General features: G+C 40.0%; 1 protein-coding gene across 1 annotated transcript; it reads right to left on the reverse strand.

Annotated features, from left to right (window-relative positions):
* Window positions 1-3692: 3692 nt before the first annotated feature.
* Window positions 3693-10723, reverse strand: pyroxd1 (pyridine nucleotide-disulphide oxidoreductase domain 1). Its single transcript, XM_053415027.1, has 13 exons — window positions 10393-10723; window positions 10188-10268; window positions 9496-9615; window positions 8878-9006; window positions 8273-8346; window positions 7865-8061; window positions 7678-7775; window positions 7460-7562; window positions 7262-7377; window positions 5943-6065; window positions 5225-5362; window positions 4935-5024; window positions 3693-4496 (listed from the first exon to the last, which is right to left on the reverse strand). The coding sequence occupies exons 1-13, from the start codon at window positions 10468-10470 to the stop codon at window positions 4338-4340; spliced, it is 1506 nt and encodes a 501-aa protein (XP_053271002.1). The 5' UTR covers window positions 10471-10723; the 3' UTR covers window positions 3693-4337.
* Between the last annotated feature and the right edge of the window lie 3852 nt (window positions 10724-14575).

Raw genomic sequence — 14575 nt, forward strand, 5'->3', positions numbered from 1 at the left:
AGAATCAAATGACACAAGAATAGCTCTACGCCTAAAATAACTGATTACATCCATAGAACATATATCCAACTACAAAGAAACATTTAAATTCCTAAGACATTAAACTGCAGGTCATTTAAACGTCTGTGTGCCCTGGTGACCACAAAGTAATCTATCTATCTATCTATCTATCTATCTAAACAGAAACCCACCTGCCAGCATCCACAGCCCACTATGCTGCTGACGTCACGTCCGCAGCCTTGAATGAAATGAGCTTTGTGTCACGACTGAATTGTAAATGTCGGAGAGGGAATCCACTCAGATTCCAGTTAATCCACTTCACTGCTCTCAGACACACACAGGGGGTAATTAGCTCGTTGTAAAAATGGAAACCGAGACAGTAGCTGATTAACCACTCTACAGAGCTGCCAACTTTTCAAAAAACCTTGGAGTGAGATTTTGTCGGGGGTGACCAACATTTTGCCGCGCACACAGCCACACACGTTGGTGGCTCAAATATCAGGGAATTGTTGGAATTTGGCGTTGTATCCATGTTGTTCGCTGCATTCTGGTGGCCTTTGGGGCCCGAAGTCGTTGATAGGAGCGGCCGACTGGAGATGGACAACATTGGTTACATTCTGTGACGCAAAGACATAGCTGAAGGTCCACCCCCAGGAAATGTTGGTTTAAGTAGATGTTGTTTCCTGCATTCTAGTGGATTTTTGGGTGGTATGCTAAAGATGTGCAATACCTGAACTTCTTCTGATTCATGTTCATCTGATCATGACTTGTAGGGCCTTCTAGCCTTGAGCTGAACACTCAACCAGAAAACTATTGTTGTACCTCAATGACCACAATATAGCCTAATTAATAGACCTTTGTTTAAGATTTGACCAAGGTAGGTTGATTGACATTTTGATTACAATGGTTTTCAACTAATTCTGAACTGAAACCTAACCTATATTTTAAATAATTGTATTCTTAAGAGCAGTTAATGATTTATGTTCGCCTCCCACCACACTTTCCATCAGACAAAAAAGTGCAACAAATAAAGTGCTTAAACAGTAGCCTTTTTAAGCAACACAATGGACCCTCTTCCCCAAAATAAAATTTGTCTGGAGCCGCAAAACATATTTGATAACAAAGCTAATAAAGTTTTATATAAAGTTATACTATACTAAACAATGGTTTGTTGCATTTATGAAATTATCGAACAACAATAAAGAAAACTGTTGACATTTGATTGATATTTTTACCTGTTACAACAAAGGAAAAACCAAACGCTTATGAAGAGAAGAAAATACACAGGCAAGTGTCGGCCTACTTTGAAATAAATTAAACACAGACCTTTGTAGGGTTATTTGAGTCCTCCCCGTATTTGTGGAAAATGTATGAAATAAGAAGTACCCTATTTTTAAATAAATAAAAACATATAGCTGCAGCCTAATAGCTTAAACATATATATTTTAGTTGGCGAAATATTTAAACGAAAAGTGAGAGCAGGTCAGGCTGGAGGCGGACACAGAAACTGCAGCTCGGTAGAAACCAACTGCAGCTTCTGCTCTGATCAAGACGCTGAGCTCTGATCAGCTGAGACCAGAGAAACTCTGTGTTTTCACTGTTTCCACTGAGCAGCCGGTGAGTCAGTGACCAGCTCCTTCACGTGAAGGAGCTCTGGTCTTGTGTCTCTGAGCGAGTGCGCGGGGCGGGGGGCGGAACCTCGGGACCGGTGCGCTATCTGGGGCACACACACACACACACACACACACTCGCCCGCTCCTGGTACTTCATGACGGCCTGATACGATGATGTTTTAAAAAATGATCGTGACTTAGTCAACCACCAACATTTTCGTCTCGTCTCGTCAACAAGTTAAAATAGATTTAGTCATGCGCTTCACTTAAAAGATCCAGGTTTTTTTTGGCGTGAGAGATTGGATGTGTGGCGTGAGTGCGTGTGAAAACATGCAAAAGCGTGTGTCACACGGCGGAAGCGTGAGAGTTGGCAGCTCTGACTCTATTAGTGGTTAAGATCTGCTCTCTCTTTTATCCCTCAGTCGATTTCTCTCAGCAGTCCCTAGTCTTTTTTTAAAGGCCACATATTAGAACAAGCCTGTACTCACCACAAAATAAAGCTAGACGTTTATTTTGAAGGCTAATGTGACTTCGGCATTCTGCACATTTGTTTCTCCCTACATGCAAAACCTGTAAGTTATTAGCCTAATAGTCATTCAGGTGAGGAAACACTCCCTGGCCTCAGGAAAAGAAACAAGGCGTAGTCCCTCTAAATATGCACAAGGTGACCAATTGAAACAAAGTAAAAAGAAACAACATTAAGTGTTTAAGTACGTTGTCAGGCCAATAGAAGCAGCCCAATCAGCTTCGTTGTACGTGTGAGCTCTGCTTCAGGGATCGAAACATCATATTCCCCTCGTTTGGTGTTTGGATGATGGTTGTGGAGAGAGCCGTCAGTCCAAAAGTTAAGATCTAGCGACTGTGGATGATTCAAACTCAATTCAGTGAAGACTCGTGCCATAAGGATGCATGGGGCACTCTCATCCTGTTTCACCCCAAACTTTTCAGATTTTTCCTTACATTAGTCACCTGTCTGAAGAAACAACAGTGATACCTTGACCTCTTGAATGCAGTTCATTTTGACTTGTGAATATTATGTACATATTCTCTAAACTTTTATTTATTTGATTGTCTATTTTATTGCCTTATTTTATTTGAATACTTTCACGGTTCTCTTGTCTACCTCACTTCAGAATCAGCTGTATTTGACATGTATGTGTACACATACTAGGAATTTCACTCAGTGTACTTACACATATAGACAACAGACAGCAAAATTAACAGAGCCACTGTGTGCAAGTACTAAAAGTTACTAGACAATAGTGCAACGAGAAACAAGACGTGCAAGGGAGGACAAAAAACATTTAACTACTATGCAGATATGGTGGAACTGTGAAAACAGGAGTGCAGAGTGCAAAGATGCTCAAACAAATATAGATCATAAACACAGGCTACTCATTTTGACTTTCTGCTGCTGTAACAAGTAAATTTCCCCAGTGTGGGATCAATAAAGTTGATCTTATCCTATCTTATCTTGCTTTTAGCTTTGTATACAATTCATGCCAGATCCAACTTTTTGCTTGCCTGTTTAAAACCAGTGCATGGGATCTCATTGCACCAGCTGCCCTGCCTTCCTTTCTAGATGCAGCCGCCATATCCAACTGAGATTTTGAATTTTATCTCAATGCATGTGCTGCTCTGTCCAGCGTGGACTCACCCTGTAAATAATACCTTTGCTCTCCACCCTTACAGGTAGACGCACAATGCCCAGTGCAATCAGTCAGCCACACAGATGTTTCCTGCTGACCACTGGTCCAGTTGAATTAAGGAAGGTGTCATCTTGCACAGGCCAACCTTATCAGCAGCTCTTAAGGAAAAAGCCTTATTTTTCTCTCTACAGTCGTAAATAAGGTGAAAGCAGGGCAGCATGTCACAGTTTAGTTGCTTTAGCACACATACACACACATTGTTGATTTTACTAATTTTGCACAACGCTCAGTGAGTAAAAACAAAAAGTTGCCATAACAACCTTTACCGGCTGACGTGAGAAGCTGAATCCAGGTGGGGAGGCTCATGTGGGTCAGCCCACTGGCCCAAATAAAACACAAATCTATAAAGCACAAACCACAATTTGAAATGGGAGGTTGATTTCTTTTATCATTAGATATCTCTTTTAAACTTCTAATGTTTCTTGTCCTTACAAAAGGTGGATTTTGAAACAGCAGCATCCCCAAGAACAACGAGTCCTCGGGAAAATAGACGGCATTATGTGAGCTCCACAATGTCTATTGTTGTAACGTCTTCTGCGCAGAGGAGGAGCCGTGTGTGCTGTTGAGATGGAAATTTGATCGAGAGTCACTAAGACAACATGGCAACAAAAGGATGTTCCCTTTTTTTCACAAGCAAGTATCGCTGACCAGATCCCATTCTTCTGCACAGACGACTGTGTTTGTTTATCAAAACAGTGGGTCACTTTGACAGTGTCTCATTGTATTGCATTAGCCTCCTCTAATCATACCAATCATATGACTGGTTTTGAAAATAATTTAATTGAAAGCAAAATAAAGTCTTAAATGTACATGTACATTAGTCAAAACCAAAATCTCTTTGTATCTTCTCTTCATTGCCAAAAGAAACAGATCTAACATACCCAACAACTTGGACATTATAGAATGCTGGGCCCCGCCCATACACATTCCGATGGCATTACTTCTACATCTCTCTACTTTGAAATACTTATGAGCTTGAACCGATTAGTGTTCTCCAAAGTCTCAACCCCTGCCCTCAGTCAAAGTAGTCCTCAATATCAACATCGGGGTTGAGCAGATCCTCTCCGTACCGAGTCAGATCCATCTGGTTGAGTATTAGGTTCTCAAATGTCTCCTCTAGGTCCGTTTCCCCGATCAGCACCGCTCCTACCATCCTGCCTCCGCTGAGAACGACCTGGCACAAAGAAGGAGAAATCAGCGCAAGTAAACTAAATTAAAAGTGAGGATGTTGTCTCTCCCAATTTCACAACTCATCGGAAATGTTGAAATCCTCCCATGCTCCTTCCCCAAAACCCAGGAGCACATACAGAATGCAGAGTTCTTACAGATACAGGAACAGTGGCTCTTTTCATACACTGACAAAAGTATGTATCACATGGAATATTTTCAAAATGCCAGCAGCAATACAAGAATGTCCCACAGCTTTCTAAATGCTGGACTTTTTGCCACCATTCACAAAGAAGTGAATGTGCAGAATAGCAAATCCTTTGTTTTCTTGAGTGGATCAGCGTTGGGTAATGAGCCACCAGTAGAAAATAGACAGACACACTAAACAATGGAAGAATCAACACAAATGACATTTATACCGTACGTTCTTGTTCTACTTATTTACCTTCACATACTCGTGACCTTTAGTGCAGCGCACAAGCAGTTCGTGGTTGGACCCCAGCCCCTGCCCATTAAACTTCCCCAGCAGGACCACCTGTGGAATAACCAGCATACAGGAAATGCTTTCAATGCAGAGCTCAGAGTGAGAGAGAGGATAACGCCATGTAGCACTGTGGGAAATGACCTTGAACCCTCCTGAAGGTAATGGAAACCAGCTATATTTTGCATAGTAGATTATTAACATATTGGTTATCATTAAACAATTTCACTCCGCTGCAGTACAATACCACGCACCTTGTAGTTGAAGAATTTTGTGATATGAGAGAAGAGCTCGAAGCAGAAGTCCAGCTCGATTGGTTCTGACAGGACATGCGCCGCCATACAGCGGCCAGCGTACCAGCCCATCTGACGGGCCTGGGTCCACAAACGCATCTGAACACAACCCACGCATATAACACTCAAGATTAAAAAGGAAAAAAAAAGTTGTTTAAAGTCTTAAATGGACTCTTTTAGCTCATTGTCTAACCTTTAACTGCAGTCAGGAAATCTTTTTGAATTGTACACAGAATACATCAGGCAAACAGGATTCTCAGAGTCAAAATGAATGTTAAAGGCTGTGTGGTAAATCAACGGCAGATCATTTCCATATTTTTTGGGACTGTCCCCTTTATTACTTCATATTGGCAAGAGACTGCAAAAGAAACAAGGATAGTTTTTGGAACAAAATAATTTGCCCTTCTGTCGGGCTACATCTTGGCCAAATCCTGGACATCTCATGGTCCAAGATGACATCTTTAAGTTTCTTTGATTGCAGAGCATGTGTTTCATTATTGATGACAGGATGAGTTTATATACATGGACCCCCTATAGTTGTTAAATGTTGTTTTCAGTATAAAAGAAGTGATGATGATCAGATGTGGAAGCAGACATGATTCGGTGTGAGGGAAGAACCCTTCAAAAAGAAAACAAAGTCATTCTGCAGACTGGTGCAAACATTTGTTGGTCTGTTTACCTGTTGCCACAGTGCGCTGTGTTCCCAGCATGCTGTGCACACATCACCTGCGGCATAGACGTCTGGCTCTGAAGTCATCATGTGTTCATCCACTCGCAGGCCAGCATCATCTGCCAGTGCAAACTGAACAGATACAAATAATGACTAAAACCAATATAAGAGTCATATTTGGTTCTGCTCATTCTGATGAGGTGGTTTTACAGTGAAAAAACAATATAAAAAAGTAAATATGTACTTTAGTGACACCTATAGCCATTAAAACACAACAGCAGAAGATTTTAGTTTACTTTTTACTTTTAACATTCAACAGAGGTGGACTCTATTTTTTGCAACACAGTACCAACAGTTAAACGTAACCACATCAGTAATTCTCAGTCTGGGGGGCCCAACCCTCACAGGGGTTGCAAGATAATATCTGGGGGTTGTCAGATGGTTGTGGAGAAACAAATAACAGAATATACTCAAAATAAAATGACATACTCTGCACTCGGAATCTGGTTTAGATGTTTGTACATGGGTACACTCACTGATTATACTGCTGGGTCACATCTCAAAACTGTACCCTGCTTCTCACCTACTATCAGCTGTGATTGGCTCCAGTCCCCCTGAAGCCCTCAAACGATAAGAAGTATAGATAATGGATGGATGTGGGAGAATGGTTACAGGACAAAACTAGATAGGGCTCCTACGACTTGCATTAAACAACACCACTTTCCTTTATATAGGATTGTTGAACCTCCTAAAATGTTGAAATCTGACGTGGCACCATCTTAAAGCCTGCTGATCTGCAAGTGACTGGATAATTAGCATTTAATTCAAAACAACTATGTTCCCAAATATTCATTTATGAACTGGCAGACAAAAGGCTAATTTAAGCTCAACGTAGCATACGTATATGGACAAAACCTTCTGTCTGTAGTCTGCATTAATTTCCTTCGTATCTGTGAATTTCTCTTCTGAAGCTTATGCTTCGGACTAATCAGACAATGTGGAGCAGTACCACTTGAAATCCTGGGGAGGGCACTGTAGTCACTTCAAGTGAAACAACTATTACACATGAGAACTAAATATCAACAATGGTGGTACTTTTTGAGGAGAGAGTCGCTAAGAGCCTACATCTATATGATGTTACTTTGCCTGTGCACAGGGACAAAAAACTGACTCTGTGCTGCCCTCTAGTGGATGTATGTTTAACAACCACACTCCGATAAAGGGCAGCTACCTTGTTTGAAACAAACTCATCTCTTTTCGTACGTAAAGGCTGGATAAATGAGCCTGTGCAGCTGTCATTTAATTTGCACACAGATGAGTTTACTTACTTTGTTGCCATGGAGAAACGGCTCTGTGTTTGGCACAACCCCGGTGGCACTGACGACAAAATCGCAGCCAAAAGTCTTGCCATTGGTCAGCTGGATGTAAACTGGCCAGGCTCCAGCTGAGAGGGGAAGAAAAGCTGAAGGAATGAAAAGGTGGGAGGAAGAAAAGGAAGAAGCTTGAGCAGCAAATCTAGTTCTCACCATTCTCAGGTTCGAGTGTTTGCTGTTGGGAATTGAGCAGCTCCTCAGAGGTGAAGATCTTTTCCACCTCACACTGGTATTCCACTGAAACTCTGCGGGACACCTGAGCACACGCCAGCAAAGAGAGAAGAGACTCAGGAGAACACAAACAGCATCGCAGTGGATTTTTCCCACACCAGCCGACCTTCATGTTTAAAGCAACAAAGGTGCAGCCTCACCTGTTCTGCTCCTCTGAGAGCTATTCCTTCATGCCAGTCTGGACCGAGGGCACTACCAGACTCAGTGGGCCCAACACCAAGCCCTCGAGGATTTCTATCTGAGAACAGACGAACAGATTACACACATCCGTAATGTCCGTGTTGGAATAAAACAAGAGCCCGATGATCCAAACTCAGAGATGTAGACCTGCGGTGAAGGTGTGTGACGTCCCAACTGCCGGTTCCTCTGTGGTGTAGCGCGACCTCTTAACTAGAGCGTCTCTCTCAGGTTTTTCAGCCTCCAGTGACGGGATGAGGAACTGGGCCGCCCCCGCGTCAAAAAATGTGTTTCCTATGGCCTTGTCCTTCACAGCCCAGATCACTTCACAGCCTTCCACCTCATACCTGCACGGTTCACATTCATTAACACAGAATGTACGAATGTGAATAATGAGTCTGACTAATCACTGAGCATTATGGTAAGATCAATGTAGGGGTTTCTTACTGTAAAGGCTTAACGTTCTTTGGTTGTTGTGTCAAAGAAATAACAATAAACTCCATATTGCCCCTGATAAATTATACATATCCCTCAACTTTCTGGCGATACTTTACTCACACTAATTCCAAGGCAATTCCACCATTTCCAACAACAACGATTCTCTTGGCATTGGATAACCGCTTCTGAAGCTCCTGAAATACAAGCACAACCATCAATACATTTATTTTTTTATTTAGCAGCTTATGTTTTAAGGTGAAGCCATTTGGAACATTTCACAATTTTATACTAAAACATACACTCAGTGGTCACTATATAAGATACAAGTGTACAATCTCCTACAACAGGCCTACAACAAATTCCACCTTTACAAATGATAAAGTGATCGCTTTTCCATGACACTAAAATGCAATTATAGGTTTAAATCTCAGGTCATAGTTAAAATGTTGTTTTATACTGGGATACACTATATAATCCTTTTGTCCTTCACTTTAACGTATATGTTGTAGGCGGAAGCCGAACTGTTGGGCTGGATTGCATTGAAAAAAATGAATGGCGATGGGTGGATGACACATTTAAAAAACAAAGCATAATGTGAGGATGATCTTTCTCTTGGATAAATGGTTTCTTCTTGGAGTGTGAAGGTCTTGCTGGTTCAATGTCAGCATGAACTTTGGACCACCGCGTCAGTAATAAGAGAAACATCCAGAGGGATGTGGTCATACCTGGGCACTGTCTGTGTCCCTTATCCCCAACACATGAGGGTTTTCCTGGGTTAGGAGCTTAGGTCTGCCCCCGCTGCAAATACACAGCTTCTCATAACCAAACACCTGGCCATCTGCAGTTTCCACACTCTGAGAGGAAATAATGTGAAACAGAGATTCATTGAAACATAGAATTGTAATAGTTAAATAGTTAACTCACCTCTTATTTTGAGAAAATACTTTTTTATAAACTGGGGGTATGGTTTACAGCATTAAGGCACATTTGAGTCTTAATCTTCAAAGTATAAAAAAAATTATGCTGTAGCCTCATGTCCACAGGGTGGCAGTAGTAGACAGACAGTAACAGTCACCAAAAAGCATTTATTGAGATCTGTTGCAAGGAATCCCTGTCCACTTTCAAATACGATGTAATTCCAAGTGAGTAAACAGCTAATTAGAATTTACAGCATAAATTCCTTTTTGTGCCATTACCCAGAGTAGATACATGATTGTTTTTTTACATGTGGTAACAAAGAAAATGTCCTTCCCTCGGTATTAACTAAAAATTCAAAGTAACTTTCTTAATGTACCTCTTTAAAGTCAATGTATTTAAACTACTCTCTGCAAACAACTACTTACATGTGACTGTGTGTGAAGGGATTTGACAGCAGACTGGATAACAGTAAGGTTGGGAAACTTCTCTTCCAGAACACTGGATGGACGCTCCTCCACATCAAACTCTTCCAGCGTCTGCGACACCTTCCCAAGAATGACAAGGACAATGATGAAGGATTCAGCTGCTGACACTCAATTTAATATGACTAATGTAAAAGCTCTTATGACAAAGCTGCTGGCTGCATGTAAGAAAAGCCGTAACTTGTATGTGACTGATTGAGAATCAGTCGATTGAGAACTGTATGGACAAAGTTGATTAAATGTAATAATAGAGACGTTGAGTGGTTGTGGTCGTAGTGGATGGATTTAATCCGTTCACTAAAACATTAAATTAAAGATTTAATTTGAGAGAGATTCATTACTTTGATTCTACTACTCATCCCAGTGAAATATGCAACTGTTGTGGTGTATAATTGTAAAACAGGCACAAAGTTAAACGTATGTCATTTTCTTTTGTAAAATCTCTGGCTGCCAATTAAAAGCCAAATGAAAAAACTAAGTACAAAGCAAAACAAGTTATTTTTCTGTGTGGCACTTTTGATCTTGCAATTGTTGTTGGTAGATCACCTCAAATACATGAGTGCAAGTGGAGATGGAGACTCACTAGAAAACAAAACCATATCACCTTCGTCATCATCATTCATCATCATGCTGACCTGTTTATAGTTGGTCACGGCCTTGATCTGAGGTCTTGCTGTGATCAGAGCCACCTCAGCTGACGGGATCTGGGATGACAGCTGTCAATAGAGGTTAGATTTGTGTTATGTAGCTACATTACGTTCATTAAAGCAATGGAGCCTCGGTACACACGTTTATAAACAACACATCTATTCAGTTCAGAGCTGATTTGTTTCTTTTCACCTGCTCAACACACGTCACACCCGCGATGCCTCCGCCCACGATCACAAACTGAAACGTTTTCTCCACTACAGCTGCCATTCCACAATGCTAAGCTAAAGGGCTAAGCTACCTAGCTAACACTGGCTGCCAGGCACTCTCCAACAGCAAAAACACTCCTCTTGTTCAATACACTGGTTCTGTGTGTCAACATAGACATGCTCATAAACATGTAAGACCCAGGTAGTTGTAGTTTGGTCTACATGCTGACAGGGAATTCTTTAGAGAGCGTGTTAGCAAAAGGTTTCTGAGGCACATGAGGGTGAGGAGTGAAGGAGGTTTACTTCCGTGTTTACAATTAGCTACGGCAAGCAGCAGGGATAAAAAAAACTCTTAAGGTTCATCTTTATATACAGTTCATGTTCTGCTCTTCAGAATAATCTGATGTGTGTTTCAGAATTAACAAGATTATTAAATCGTTTATTCAGACAAACAGAGCAGATTTCTTTATCAAGTGAATGTAATACCCTGCCATACAAAGGTGCAAGTAGACCGTAAAAGCATGAATATGATATCAAGTCAAACCATTGTTTCAAAGGTCACGAATTTCCACTGTCACATTAAATCGTTTTTTTTTCAGGTGTCTAAAATAATAATGTCCTAATAGTCACGATGGGGGGGAAAACAGCCTTCTGTGTCATTAATAATTGAAAACCATTTCACCAAACCAATTCAAAGAGAATTCGACTTACTGGACATTAGGCCAATACTATACAGTTTCCAATACTGAATGTAGAATATGAAGAGACCATATATATAATAAATATATATTAACCGGGATATTTTGGCCTCATTTCCGGATAGTTGCAGGAAATAAAGACTTGTCGTCCATCTTTACATACAGTCTATGATACAGAGGGTGTTATAGTACAGACAGTACAAGCACCATGCATTTAGTCCATTGGAGGAACGTTACAGGTTGTTATATACATTGAGCTGTCAGCATCACAAAGCATTGTTAACTTGAATTGACTCAGTTGATGTCAGTTTGTCAGTGAGAAAAGGGTTACAGTGCTCTGTTTTGAATTTAGCTGGCAGGGACGACCTTCTTGTCATTATTTAGATCACAACTGTACCTTAAATGTCAGAGATTAACGGGGTCACCCGGCCATGAACCAGACCCAATATTCCATTAAAACATGCATCAGACATCATTACCGTGGTGATAAACAACTCGACACTGGATAACAGCTGAAGTACAGAGCCATTTGTGATTTTACATGAAATAATCGACAGATCTTGATCCCCTGTTCGCTGTCACGGCGTTCAGCGCATAATGGCTGCGTTGTTTTTGGATTCGTCAGCAACAGCCAGCACTCGTTCTATTCTATTTTTGAAAAACCTTTTATGAAGGTTTTCAGCATTCATGAGAGTATTGATGTCAATGTCTGAGATGATCAGGTCACAGGAAATTAAAGGCAGGTTAATGGCGTGCGTCATACTTCCCCTCTTGATTTTCATAACATTACCGATTGACAGCAAGACAACACAAGAATACTGATCTGTAATCACAATTTTGTCTCAAAAAGGAGTTAAAGGTGTTTTTGTAAATGAATCATATAGTTTTTTCTTTACTTAAATTGAAATCCGACCAAAGGACCCATTCAATTGTTACAACACATGTAACCAGGTGACTGGAGGAGGAAACTTCATACTCTCAACCTAACAGCTTCTGTTGCTGATCACTTTTAATTAAACTTTACTACGTTTATTTTGGAGTAAAAGCTTAGGGTTTTCATGAACTGAGGTCACATGTGAAATATAAAAGAACCATAACTTTAAAAAACACAATTCATCATAGAAAACAATTGAGGAAACTATTGTTTTCATAATGCAACATGGAGAAAAAGATGAGTGAAAAAAATCATAAAACAACAAAGAAGTATATTGCTGATATCTGCTCTCCACCAACGGGGAGTTATTTGTTCATAATTTTGTGTGAACAACATCTAAAATGTCTTATTTCAGTCACAGTTTAACCAGTTATACTGTAAGGGGCTCCAAGATAATATGATAAATACGTGAAACCTCATCTGTCCAGTGATAACATGAATGTCCTGAAATCCTATTTTCTCAATCAGCCTCTTATTAAGGTTGACGGGAGCATATACATGAACTTAACATAGTAACAGGATATACAGAGATAGATGTTTGATATTTTATAGCAAACTGTATTTGAGAGCCAATTCATTTCAACATTGAATTTCAAAACTATTGATTTTTAGAGTTTCGGTTTGGCTCTGAAATGATTTAGGAAATATTTTATAAATTCACATACAAAATTTAAGATAATTACATGAAGCCTCACCAGCAGCTGGTTAACTTAGCAAGTGAAAACAGGGGAAACAGCCAACCTGCTCTGTCCGAATGTTACGGAATCCTCTAACCAGCACTTCTTAAAAGCGTCATTTAAAGCAGGGGTCTTCAACGTTTTTCAGGCCAAGGACCCCAAAACTGGTGGAGAGATGGAGCAGGGACCCCCTACTATATAAATTGTATAAAATTGTCTTTTACATTAAGCTGGGCCTAGTGCCATATATAAACATAGCTACCCTGTTATTGTGCATTCAATACTAAGCTATTCAAATATAACACAGGTTCATATAGTCATGTTTTTAATTTAAACATGTGCTAGGTACAGGGTGGCCATGCCACTGCCATTTATAAACATACATCTTGCATACAACACTGAGCTATTAAAGTAATTCACAGATTCATGTTTTAATTTTAAACATACATGTAGAAGAGATAGTGAATCCTCAAGCCATCTCTGGATGACGCACATACTCCCACATCAGTGAGATGTCTGACCCTGATGGGTAGCGAACAACTTATCTAATCTTGGACGGATGGAGGCTGTCAGGCAGAGGGTCAAATCAGCCTCTCAATATGTCGGATGCATGTTAATGTGTATTTAAAGACACTTCAATTTGTGAAAAAAAATTGGTTAGAAAATAAATCTTTTTTTTTTTTTACATTAAAAAAATTCTAATCAACCAAACATTTCGAGACCCCCCTGCAGTACCTCCGCAGACCCCCTAGGGGTCACGGACCCCCTGTTGAAGACCTCTGATTTAAAGTATGACAAAGCTTTGGTTCAGGGCCTTGCACTTTGAGGGGAAGGTGCTCAGGTTAAAAAAAAGTACACCCCTTTCATAAAAATGTTATAACAGTTTGTCCAGTACCCATTCTAAACCTGCCTGCTTGGAATGGGCTGTTTGCTTGTCCTGTGGTAATAGTCACTTCCCATTAGTGAGTCTTCCTCAAACAGTTCTACAGTATACTGTCCCTTTTTTATTGTTTGTGTGCTGGATGTGGTGCCCAGAGCTTTTTATATTAACACTATATGGTGCAGAATAAAGTTATCTGGTTCATCTGCAGTATTCTTGTTTATTGATTTAAGAAATTACATTTCAAAATCAACACTGCATTTTCTCAAGCAATTTGCAAAATGTAAAACCGGTTAGATGAACGGTTCCACATACAGACACACAGACCTTTGTGGAATTAGTAGGGTAAGTAAAGCATAGTAGCGAATCTTTTAACCACTTTAAACCCAGCTGGTTGCTGGTGACCTCCAAGGAAAAGTTATTCTGGAGCTGATTGAAAAGGAAAGGATTTTTAATCGTTTTAATGAACATTTCCCTTCAGGATTATTCTGATGGAACCTATCAAATAGATGTTCATAGCTCACAGCCCCTGCGTGGAGCTGTCATGATAATCAATAATGTGGCTTGAAACACATGAAGAGTTTTAAAAATGTACTTTTTTCAAATTTTATTATCAAAAAAACAGATTAATACATTTATTCAGCATGGCTTTACATCTGTTTCATTTTATTTATTGTTTTATTAATTACTTTTATATTCACATCATGCCATAGTGGGATAACACATAAATAACAGAGCCGCAACGCAAAAAGAAATCCAGAAAAAAAAAAAAACATACATTAATATTTGATCTTTCAAATTAAAGGCACTGTCTCTTAAAGTATAAAATAATCAAGAACATGGTCATAATAAACAAGAACATGGTCATAATCATCACCATTATTTTCATCCTTAACACCATTCTCACAACCGTTGTTACATAAGATGGTTATATCATCAGAGCACTGGGAGTGCTAGTGTGAGGAGTCCACATTTGT

This window comes from Pleuronectes platessa, chromosome 22 (assembly GCF_947347685.1).
Source record: "Pleuronectes platessa chromosome 22, fPlePla1.1, whole genome shotgun sequence".
NCBI classification, from domain to species: Eukaryota; Metazoa; Chordata; class Actinopteri; order Pleuronectiformes; family Pleuronectidae; genus Pleuronectes; species Pleuronectes platessa.

What these genes read in the sequence shown, in the direction of transcription:
- pyroxd1 (XM_053415027.1), bottom strand. Translation starts at nt 10,470, where the DNA reads ATGGCAGCTGTAGTGGAGAAAACGTTTCAGTTTGTGATCGTGGGCGGA. An exon ending in GTGTGACGTGTGTTGAGCAG is followed by an intron (nt 10,269 to 10,392) that starts GTGAAAAGAAAC and finishes CTCTATTGACAG; the next exon opens with CTGTCATCCCAGATCCCGTC. An exon ending in GGAATTGCCTTGGAATTAGT is followed by an intron (nt 8,062 to 8,272) that starts GTGAGTAAAGTA and finishes TGAACCGTGCAG; the next exon opens with GTATGAGGTGGAAGGCTGTG.